Raw genomic sequence first — 12,302 nt, forward strand, 5'->3', positions numbered from 1 at the left:
CTTTTGGTTCCATGCCTAATGTAATTTTTCCCCCCCAAGATATTTTTCCACAGTCTCAGATTTCATTTCTGTGACCCAAGCATGTTCTCAGTGTTTTATCTTATTAGGATTACCTGTAGCCCTGGATTACTTCGGTAGATTTATGCTCTGACTAAGAGGGATTTGGAAGATGCTGATAGCCATACAGTGATTGAAGAATGATGTGCGTCAGTAAGCTTTTGTTGGTGATGTAAACAGAACACAAAGTCATAGCAAATTACTTAAGAGATGTGCCCTCATCCGTAAGCTATAATTGACTTATACTGTGGGACAGAAAAACCCACCGACAGCAACCTCAACTCGCCTTTTCGGTCCAGTATTGCACAACACAACTTGAGTGTTACTCAACATGTAACATAATGCTTCACCGATTAAGGGCCTGAAATGAATGTCTGCAACCACATGGGCGCATGTGCGTGTGATAAAGTGCCACAACTAGTCCAGTTATTTCTCCTTAAAGTACAGCACAGACATGCGAGGGATTGTGTTTGTCCACAGGTGCTACAGTCCACGTATTCGGACCTCCGTACTCATCAGGGTGAAGCGCTGAATAACCCACAGCCTCCACTGACCTCCTCTTCTGGACCCGATGGAGAAGGATCCGGTAGGTCCCTGTCAACGGGCTTCTACAGTTTAAGCAGGGGTTGTTTTGGAAATGGATTGCCACAATACCCAGATCTGACAGCAAACTCTTCACCTCCTGCTCCTCCACACACAGAGCCTGTTTGTCCTGGGCAAAGTGTGCCGGCGACTGGGGCAACAAGACATACGGACGAGGGCACTCGATCCCCTTCAGCCAAGCGCTGTTTAAAATATGTGCAAGAGACGGGCGATCAACAGGCACCGGACGCAGCATGCTTTTAATGACCAGCTGGCATTCATCGGGCACATAATCAGGGATGCTGTAGGCCCCCTGGAGGATGCAGCGCTTCAGCTTCCCCATTTTTTCCCCGTGAAAGGGCATAGTGGCCGTCACCATGAAGTACAAGAGAATACCTAAAGCCCAGGTGTCTGAATAGCGTCCGATGTAACCTTTATCCTTAAACAGTTCAGGAGCGGCGTACGGTGGCGAGCCACAGAAGTTGGTGAGGAGGTCATTAGGGCCGCTCTCTGTGCTGAAGCCAAAATCACCGACCTTGATGCAGTAGCTGGTGGTGTAGAAGATGTTCTCCGCCTTCAGGTCTCTGTGGACGACGTTGATGTCATGCTGAAATACAAGCAAAAAAGAAAGGGAAACATCTCAGTAGGGGTTCTGACATTTTAAATGTACTTTTAGGGAAAGAAAGTGATAACAATCTCAATTGTTTTTGTTATTATTATTATTAGTCAGTGGTGGAAAATAAGTACATTTACTCAAGTTATGTACTAAGGTACCTGCTGAGTCGATTCTCAAACTGAAGGTTCACCAAAGTTGGACTCTACCCAAATGCCAATTTGCTACCCAACCGGAAGCAAATGTTTTTTCACCCCTTCACTCGCATTGAATGGAAGTGAACGGGAGGCGAATATTAATTTTGTGCATGTGTGACCGTGCTTTTATACTTCTACTTCACTACATTTCTGAGGGAATTGTTGTACTTTTTAACTCCAGTTATACAGTTATAGTTACTAATGATTTTCATATTAAGATTTTAAATAAAAATACATATTAACATAACATATAAAACATAGTTGGGGCCCATTGCCACGTTTCAGATATTATGAGTTGTCAGCAGTTCCACCAAAGAAAAATGTCCCCTCTAAACTTCTCAGATGGTTTCACCTAAATATTTGTTCTCAGCTCAAAGAGCCAAAATTATTCACACATGTCCCAATAAAAGCAAAAAGTCAAGAACAAGAAAACTTTTCTCCTTTCTCACCCCATTAATCATCTCATGGCTCCTCAGATTTATGTTGTGACTCTTTGGAGGGATCCTGAAGCTGGGAACCACTGGACTAAACTACCAGTATATGAATTAGTTAAAACTAGCTCCACTTCGTATTAACAATCTTATAATGTCACACACTTTATAACACTAACATATCTCTAATTTTTCTGCAGCACGGGTAGATTTACTTTTGATAATTCAAGTACAATGTTCTGAAATTACTTCTGTACTTTTATATAAGATTTCACATTGTTGTACTGGTATTTTTACTGAAGTAGAGTATCTGTGTACTTCTTCCAACACTGATCATCCAGCCCGTTCGCAGGAAAAGGAATATGAATGCCATGATAATGTGCAAGGCATTTAGCGTGCAATCAGAATGCCTTTCTTGCTTTTCGCGTGTCATGTGTACGTTATGTAGTCTGTACCTGTACTGACTGCATAAATGTGCTATGCTCAGAGCTAGTGACGTAAAATAAAAAGCGAGAAACACCGTTTATGGCGGTACGGGTCCAACAAACACACGACAGTGTTGTTGCCAGGAGACCGGTGCTCGAGACTGGTGTTTTGTTTTGCAAGATACCTTAGTGACTTTTGTCACGTCTTTTTAGTGATGTTTGTGATGTTCGTTTTCTGTACTTAGGTTACGTTGTTTCTATGCGTATTTTACTTAGTTTACGTACTTATTTTAAGTCCAACCATGACGTTTTTTCTAATCCTAACTAAGTGGTTTTGTTGCCTAAACCTAACTGCAGACGTTTCCGTAGTTATTTTGCGTGGCGTACAAATGACACGCGAAAAGCCAAAAGAAGCGCCCTAATGCCACGCAGAATGTTGTTAAGTCGTGCCATTTATATGCCTTCCCATGAGACCAGGTTGGATTATCATTATTATTAACACTAGACAACAGCTGAATCTTAGTTTGGTTATGTTTTCCAATGTTGTAAAATGTTTACTTGCAGCAGTTATCTTATAATCTGAGACAAAACCAGATTCAAGATTTTCATTCTGAAATAAAATTCCTCAATTATGGGTCATTCTGGTGGCCTGTAGGGGTTTAAGATGCTGATCACCCGGGTTTGAGGCTGACTGAGAAACATTTGTTGCATGTCATCTCTCCTCATTTCCTGTCACCGCTCTACTGGACACTATGAAAATAAATGCAAAAATAGCCCCAAAAAACATCTAAAAATGCATGTAAATAAACTTCAAATTCTGGCTATGGTAAAACATTTACAGATTGAGCCTTTAAAACCATTCAACATCATCTCAAATTCAGCTCTTATTCACTTTGAATGACTCAGTCATATGAATCACGAATACCTCAAACATCCATGGATGTGAGGCACAGATTGTGTAGTGGATGATGATTACTGTGAGACCCACCATGTGTTTAACAGCAGAGACGACTTGTGCAAAGACCAGCTTGGTTTCCAGGTCGTTGAGCTTCCCCCTGGTGGTGATTCTGGAGAACAGGTCTCCACTGCTGCCGTACTCTATCACCAGATACATCTTCCTGCTGGTCTCCATCACCTCGTACAGTCGCACTATGTTAGGGTGGCACAGCTTCTCCATGCAGCTGATCTCTGACGACATCATCGGCTGGCTCTTCTCGTCCAGACGCATCTTGTCCATGATTTTGACGGCGACTCTCTCTGAGACAGAAGACGAGGGGAGGATTAGAAGTCGGTGATGGGTTTAGAGAGGGTCTAACAAGGCAGCAGGTCAAAATCAGGACAGACATACTTAAGAGGTTTAAACACATGAGATTGTTACATGCACATGAGGTGGAGGAATGTATTTTTGGCATCTAATTTAATTGGATTTTTGCAGCATTATTTTAAGCTATGACAAAAATGTGGCTAAGAATCAAGAACCCCCTCGAACTGCTCAACCTGCACACATACACAAGTGTTTTATGAAGGCATTTCAACAGAAAATAAATGCACTGCAGGGGTCGGGAAAGATCTGGGGTGATCAGAAAGGCTTATTCAGGGGATCAGTCTACTAATATTATTCATGTACAACGTCAAACTGTGTACATAACAGAAAAGGCTAAAGTGTGGCTGCCCACAGGACAGGAGGGAATGTGCTTCCTGTTGGAGAAAAAGATTAAATATCTTTAGATTCAAAAATTAATTAACAGGCACCCTACAAAATACAAACGCAAAATAAAATGGTTGCTTTTCTTGAACCCTTTTGATGGTTGTGTCTAGAAGGTAAGCCTCGGCGATATGGAGGAAATCAAATATCACGATTAAATACCTTGATATGGATATTGTGACGATGTTGTAAGGTTGACTATTGGTGCTTTCACAAAATATTCACACAATGAGATTTTTGATAAATAATCATCAGTAATGTGGATGTAATGAATAAGTGGGAAAAGGCAAATAATAGAACAGCTAGAACAGTCTGGTATGTTCAGAAAATTACATCACTTTACTGTAATGCATCCTTTAAAACCAGAAAAAAGACAACACTTATGCCATGTAACGATATCCAAAATTTAAGACGATATTTAGTCTCATATAACAATAGCGATATAATATTGATATATGAGACTAGTAAAAAGAAAGTTTCACAATTTGCACGTTACCCACAAGACACGACCGCTTTTGATTACAGTCCTGATCCCGGTCTCTTCTGAAGGAAACTCTTTGCAGTGTACTTTCAAAAAGACCACAATCGTCTAAGTGATATTGATCCATATTTACAGAGACAAAAACTGGTAAAACATTTAGTACTTTTCTTGCCCATCTTTTTTATTTCTACAATTTTCCTGGATTTATTTTTTACTGTTGTGTTTAGCATGCATTTCTATAACAGCATAAGCAACTGTTGTCAAGTCTTTACACAGAAAACAGTGTTATCGTTTGTCAAGGTTGAGTGAGGATTCAAGTGGATGCCATAAGAAAACAGGACTTCAAGCAAGTCGTGCAGTTTTTCTGTGGGGGAGAGTAAATCCTTTCGGGTTTTGTAACTTTGCAGACCTTTTACATGCACGAAAACTACAATCAAGGTCGGAGGAAAGGGAAAAAGCACTTAATAGGTCCTCTTTAAAAGAAAAACAATGAATAAATGGGATAAAACCACATAAATAACTGATGACATAACATAACATGATTCCTGACCTTTCGTTAAGGCGTGGATGCCCAACTTGACCGTAGAGAAGTTCCCCTGCCCAATCTCTCCACGCAGCTCGTAGAAGCCGACCCTTCGACCGAGCATCAAGTCGTTGACGATCCTCTCGTTGTGGGCCATGTCGTAGACAACCCTCTCGAACGGCGTCTGCCTCATTCTCTCTGCTTCAGTCAGCTGTGGGATGGCACATACGGCGGCAGAAGCTGGGGGCTTCTTGGTCTTCTTTTCCGCCACCAGAGATGACGGTTTGGATTTTTGGCTCTCTTTCTGCTTTGGCCACAGGCGCGCTTTGATGGCTAGAAAAGAAATTCAAGACAATTTAGAAACTAAATCTTTGCAGATGCATGTAAACAATAAGTCAGCACAACTGTGTGAAAGGAGCATTGGACCCTGTTCCACATAACAATTTTAAAAATCAATAATATAACTGAATAATTTTTATTCAGTATGAGGCAGAGCTATCACTACTTTCGTTGGAGGAAATAGCTCTCACTCTCGCTGACTCGTAGAAGTTATTTTTGTACTGGACCAGTGTAGTCTTACAGAGTTCAATGTGTGGATGTTACGTGTAGAGAACATCGGTAATGAGATTAACCTCCATGTCAACTTATGTGGTAAAACATCTGCCCTCTTTCACAACAAGGTTTAATATTAGTTTTAATATTTGTTTCTAACGTACAGTTTATGAATGAACTGACATTAAATCTATTCTCAGGATGCAAGGGGAGCTGTTCACTGTTTATGACTTATCAGCTTTAGACGTGCAGACGATGATGCTGATATCATCAATTTAACCATGTTTACTTTCATTTTCTTAATGATTGACAAAAACAGGATGTGCCGACCTTTCCTGTTTTTCTTCTGTTCTGGGAACACGAGTTCTTATCTGTTGCACACAGTTATCAAGTCTCAGCACATTTCTTTTAAAAACGGGCTAAAGTATTCACGTTTCCCCAAACAGGACAGTATTTTGACTTTATTTTTATGTAAGTTTTTATCCCGTTTCTTTTGTTTTCACAGGAAACTGTGGATTAAGGTTTTAGCATTACACAAAGAGCAATGAGCAACAGGGTCAAATGTCAGATTTCATCCGTCAGTGCTTCAGCTCTGAGTGTGCGTGTGGTCTCATAGAGCAAATATAACGTCTTCAAATGACAGCACATGTGAAGAGCGTGTTACTGTGCTGTAAATTAAGCAGCCAATGGTTATTAACAATGAAAAACTGACACTAAACTTCTGTAAATCAACAGTAATAATACTATGTGACTCCTGGTCATTGTGGGCTAAATTTAGCCCCATGGTAGGCTTAAAGTGGAAAGGATTACTGGCTTCCTTAGAAACAGTATTAGTGGGTCTAGTCGGTTTGAAATGGATAAAATTAGACAATTGAATAATTTCAAACTAAACGTTTTTCTCTTTTCTTCTGTCACTGCTGCACTTTCTTGTATTGTATTATATTCTGTAAATGTTAGTTGTTGCTGTGTGCTTTGATGAATGTATATGCAGTGAATTACGCTGAATATTTAACTAAAATTGCCTTGCCAAAATTAAAACAATTTAGGGTTAAACATGGATGTATATTCAGTAGCCACACAGCCATGTTGCAGTTTAAATGGGCTAAAATAATAATAATAAGGCTAATAAGGCACCTTTTTTGTAAAAGGGACTATAAGTAGTAAGTATGTACTGACTTTAGTGATTGTTAATTAACATTTTATGCCTTAAAGATTGGTTAGAAAACATTAATAGGAAGTAGTTTTGGGTTGCCAGGTTATGAAGAATACCTTTGACTGGTGTTTATCCTTTATATTGGTAACAATGCAGCAAATTATTGGTAAACGACAAAGTAATGCTAAAATGCTAATATGGGTTTTCACCTTCTAACAGCCAAGTCTGAAATTATATTAAAAAAAAGGTAATTAATACAGGGTTTACAATTATCCATCTTATTGATTAATTTAAGAACTAAAGAGACAAAGTTTGTGTCATGCAGGATAAAAACACATGCAAAGGGTTTATTCATGACTTCGTAACCCCGTTATTCTTTTTGATGTTATTCTATAACTGATCTATAAAGCATGACTAAATCATTTATTAGCCATCAATGAAGCCATGCATTACAGATTATAAACCCCATATGAAGAGTGTCTTATTAGAAAGTGGTACCCACATTTTAAACAATGCAATACTTTCTACAAATGTGCAGAGACAGAAATATTAGAAAAGCATATATATATAAAGCAGATGAACTTACCTGGGAGCTGCGGGTCCTTCATGTCTGTCCCTCAGGCTTACCGACCTGACTGTGACTGAACATGCATGTGAATGAAGCCCCAGGGGACTAAATGTTCCTCTCAATCCTATTAACGCAGCGTATTAGTGGACTGCTCACTGGGTTATTATCTGACATGGACTAAAACAATGGAAATGCTGCACGCACACTTGTAAAGAATAAACCAATAAAACCGTATCTTAGTTTTCACACTGAATAACTGGTGATAAATAATGCATGTAGGTTATCAGATCATTTAGCATTTTGTACCTACAGTATATAGAAAATGAGTTGCAAGTGTGTGAAAATGTTACTAATGTCAGACAGCTACACCAAGCTTTACTGACACGGAAGTCTAAAAATCAAGAGTACCTTTCTTAAATGTTTACACACAGTAATATAACATACTATACTGTTATTGAATTAAATTATTGAAAAATTACATAAGCAGTAGGCTACGTATGAGGGGAATTCAGAGAACTCTTTGCTGCTTCTTTATTTAGCTTATTTAACTAAACAGTTGGAATATAGCTGTTGAATATAGGTTGGAGCATTTAGCATTTCCCTAAGGAGTTGATGGAGACCAAAACAGAGCTAAAAGCAGAGTGAATTTTGGACTTATAGTCTTCAAATGAATGTTAATGTTGTGTAACCTGTTAGCTAACAGTTTGCCATGTCAACTTTATTAGGGGAGAACATGGCAGTGTTGTGTTTACAGCGCGTTTCCGCTGCTCCCAAGTGGACAAAAAGACAACATCCTGCAGCTCTCCTCTCTCTGTCCTAAGCCCGTCCCACCAGACAGGCATATGCACGCACTTCATACAGTTGCCATCATGGCTGCGCCGCAGCTGTGAGCTCCTTTCTCTTTATACATCAAAGGTGAGCTCATGCAGAAGGCTAAATTATTAGAGAGATGGAGATAAGATTATGCTTTCCCCGAACTACTGCTGTAGCTACCATAGCCTTGAGGCTAGCTCACTGCGCTAGCCGCAGCCGTAAGCATAAGGCTAAACTAATAAACATTTTCTCTCCATCACTGAAACGCTTCGCCGATATTGTCCAACTACAACGCTGGAATAGCAACTTTTCGTGCAGGATATTCCGCCATTGAATCAGGCTTTCACCATTTGAAGGGACGTGCACACACATCCGTATTTGTAGAACAGCCAATAGGAACGCTCTCTCTCTGAAATGACCTGTGATTGGTCAAATTCTCCCGTCACGGGCTAGATTTTTTAAAGCCTGAAAACAGAGCGACGTGGAGGTGCAAAAGTCTAGTTTTCTTTCAGAACACTTGAATTACAATATGCTAAAAGGTTATTATGGAATTTTTGCCCAATGATGCCATAAATATTCTGCCTACTGCAGGTTTAACACTGATCACAAACAGAATGACAATATTTATCTTGCAAATGTGGGTGTGATGGACGGATGAAGATTGACTGTTTCATTCTGACAGAAACGGATTGTTTAAAACTTACATTTATTCCATTGTACAGTAGTATTTCACAAATATTTACAAAAAATGTACACATTACCACGGATGTCTTCAAAGTTACGTATGAAAAATCTTAATGGCACATTGTAAAAAAAACATTTATAAATATCCAATTTGAGAGTTTGACTTAGAAAAAAGTTTCAGAAAGTGTTCACAACAAATGGTGTCCCTGTAACGGAAAGTTTCTTGGATGGATGCAGATATTCAATGTTCTCGTCTTTAGAAGTGTTTAATCTAGTGTGCCTACAGAGAAAATAAAAGAATAATTAGAACAAACTATACTGGTACAAAAAATCCAATAAAGAAATGTGATCAATAAAGTCTATAGTATATGTGCGCACATGAGCATAAGCATGCTGTCTGTTACGTCTTTGGTATTCTTATTTTACACGTTTGAGATTTATTCAACGTGGTATTGGTGAATTTAACTAAATATTCTGGCATAAAAAGACCGTAAAACTTTTAAATCCTGGCAAGACTTACCTTCAAGAAATGCAAATTCATCTATGGCTTCTATTGCGTTGTCTGTAGAAGCAAAAGAAAAGAGAAGGGAAACGGGAGATATTAAAGTCAAAACTGGTTAAAGGACCTTCCAGGTTTCTATACAGCTGTGCTATTAAATATAGGTTTGTCAACATCCAAGTGAACATCTTAAAGGTCTTATTGATGACATGTCTATGGAGATGATTTTAAAAAATAATAATAATACATCCACAGAGCCTTTAGAAAGGTGCTGAATAAAAGTATGGCTTTTCCTGAAAAAAAATAAAAATGATTATGACTGTGAATTAATCATTTAAAAAAATGTTGGCGGGTCCAAAATGAATGTTTTGTTTATCTCTGTGGAAGATATCTGACGTTCAGTTCCCACTTGTACAAAGGCTTGTGAGCCAATAGTAAAACAACGTCGGTATCGCGTTGGTATCTCTGGGTCGTCAGTTAGTGTGGAAAAAAATGATAAATGGCTGAGATTGACGGTAAGTGCCTGGCAACGACCTGCTGTGAAGTAAATGCAATGGAACAGTGGAGGGAGAATGCGACATCTAGTGGCTGAATGTTATCAAGGTTATCAATAGCACCTTTAACAATCTACTTTTCTCTACAAAAACTTGCAACATATCAACTTTAGTGAGAAATCATTTATATTTTCACACAATCTAATCACTACAACCTGGTCTGAGTCCATCTGCTTAACAACAATAACACCTTAAACCCATTTTAAAGCCCAATGACCCTGTATGTGTCGGCAAACCGCATTCAGAATTCCTTTACAGCTCTCTTACCCAAGTCTTTTCTTTGCAACGTTTTCCTCTTCCCCTGCTGGGCGTACACCAGGGAATCCTTGGCAATCATTTCTACAAACAACTCCTGAAAGAAAGAAAGAAACGCATTAATATTCTGTCATTTGAAACTAAAACAAATTCAGAAATTAATAGAACTAACATATATTTTCTCACCAATATCGATATGGTCCTGAGCCCAAATGAACCCAAAGGAAATGAGACTAGGCCTGGGCAATATGACAATATATATCATCAAAACGTAATTCGTATATATTTTTCTATATCGTTTCTATCATGATATAGGTTAGGTCTATATTTATTTATATATTCCACTATAATTTCACTTAAAACTGTTATGTTCATTTTGCACTCAAGGTCTTAAAATGAGAATATATATATATTCTCATTTTATATAAATACACATATAAACACATATATACATATGTAACAGGTTATATAGTAACGTTACTTGAATGGTTGTAGGTTGTGTGTGCATCTTAAGAGATTTAGGCCCTTTCTAACTTAGCTGGTGGAGTTTATATAGAAAACATTACTGAACACATTGATCATGAATTACAGAGAATAATTATATAACATTAGATTGAATAATCGTTATTGACTAGCTTGCTTTCAAATCGCAGCAGCATCACACTGAAAGCATGTTTTAGATAGAAACGTTCAGCATGTGTTGTTGTTGTTGTTGTTGTTGCAGCAGGACTTCCTCCGCGTTTTATTACCGTGGCTTTAGCGATGATGAACACAGACTCCTGGCTGGCGAGCGACACGTCTGGGTCGGTCTTCATGATCGCCTTGATGCGGGCCAGCGGGAGTTTGGACAGTCGGTTGTGGCTCCCGGCTGCGGCCGCGGCGGGGCCTGTCTGCTGCTGCTGCTGGGTCTGGGTCTGCCCGGTGGTATCCTTCTCCTCCTCCGCCTCTCCGCGGATCTCCTCCTCCTCCGGGTCGAGCTCCGCGGGGCTGACGGGTGTAGCCACTGTAGCTGCTGCCATTCTCCTGTTTTCTTTATCGTTATACTTCAAAAAACACACAAATATCTCCTCCGTTTTCTAGCAACATGTCACAGAATGACAACAACATGTGGTTCCGGGCTTTCGGTGAGAGGCCTGCGCTGATTGGTCAGTCAGTCACGCTGACGCCCCGCCTCTTCCTCTCCCGCCAACTAATCCTCGCCTGTGATTGGCCAGTAAGTGAAACAAGCTCTGGCTATTGGCTAGAAACAAACGTCAATCAAAGCAAATTTCCTGGACGATGAAACTGAGGAGATGTCAAGATGATCATAGTAGGGGAGACCGGGGACAATTGTAACAAAGGCAATAGGGATTGGGAAGTTTTTCTGCCAAGACTTTAATTTCGAGGTTTGAAAATAATTAATTGTTCAAACAATATTAAATTGTTTTAACTGTATACATGTTCTTGGTAGTTTATTGCGGTCCTTGGTATTTATATGAAGGTATTACTTGTGTGTTGTTACAATCACCCCTGTACGTGGGGGGCAGATGTAACATTTGACTGATGGTACGTGTCCACAGGCTCCGTCCTTTCCACGCTCCCCATTCATTGTCTATGTAAGCAGCCGTGCAATGCATTTTGGTAGCGTGGCGTCGCATTTCGAGAAACGGAGCGTCACGACGCCCGCTCCTTATTTGCATAAAGTTGAGGGCAAGTCTACTTTATGCAGATCACTGGCGTCCGACGCGATTCGCATCTTTTAAAATAAACGTTGTTGATCCAAAATAAAGACAGATTCAGCAACTGCATGGCTTATTCAAATGTTTTCAGAAACACATTTCAGTGAACTATTTTCGTGAAATAAGAGAAGAAAGTTTCCAAAGAGCCTCCATACTGTTGCCGGTTTGAAAGCTGGGAGCAGCAGCCCCACGGAGGGAAAGCGTTCGTCCAATCAGGTGGGGACAGTGGCAGCCCACCAAGCGTTCAATGCTGGGAAGCGTCGCATCCCCTCGCAATAAAAAACGCCCCTGTGGACACGTACCATTAGAGTTTCAATCGATATTATTGACTCATTGCTTGTAAAACAGTTGATGAATGTTAACAAGTAGAACACTACAACAGAGTATTAGCGCCACATTGAGGGGGGAAAAAAATCGGAGATTTCGAGAATGAAGTCATAACTTTACGAGTAAAAAAAGTAATTTTCTCCTCAACAAAAGGGGCAATTTCCA

At 39.6% G+C, this 12,302-nt stretch overlaps 2 protein-coding genes across 2 annotated transcripts; both read right to left on the reverse strand.

Annotated features, from left to right (window-relative positions):
• Positions 1 to 7,380, reverse strand: LOC141767788 (serine/threonine-protein kinase NIM1). Its single transcript, XM_074635419.1, has 4 exons — positions 7,306 to 7,380; positions 5,042 to 5,347; positions 3,294 to 3,562; positions 1 to 1,246 (listed from the first exon to the last, which is right to left on the reverse strand). The coding sequence occupies exons 1-4, from the start codon at positions 7,325 to 7,327 to the stop codon at positions 494 to 496; spliced, it is 1,350 nt and encodes a 449-aa protein (XP_074491520.1). The 5' UTR covers positions 7,328 to 7,380; the 3' UTR covers positions 1 to 493.
• A 1,407-nt stretch (positions 7,381 to 8,787) lies between these two features.
• Positions 8,788 to 11,247, reverse strand: pole4 (polymerase (DNA-directed), epsilon 4, accessory subunit). The gene is made up of 4 exons (XM_074635391.1): positions 10,842 to 11,247; positions 10,105 to 10,189; positions 9,305 to 9,346; positions 8,788 to 9,064 (listed from the first exon to the last, which is right to left on the reverse strand). The coding sequence occupies exons 1-4, from the start codon at positions 11,109 to 11,111 to the stop codon at positions 9,051 to 9,053; spliced, it is 411 nt and encodes a 136-aa protein (XP_074491492.1). The 5' UTR covers positions 11,112 to 11,247; the 3' UTR covers positions 8,788 to 9,050.
• Positions 11,248 to 12,302: the final 1,055 nt, after the last annotated feature.

This window comes from Sebastes fasciatus, chromosome 5, assembly GCF_043250625.1.
Source record: "Sebastes fasciatus isolate fSebFas1 chromosome 5, fSebFas1.pri, whole genome shotgun sequence".
NCBI classification, from domain to species: Eukaryota; Metazoa; Chordata; class Actinopteri; order Perciformes; family Sebastidae; genus Sebastes; species Sebastes fasciatus.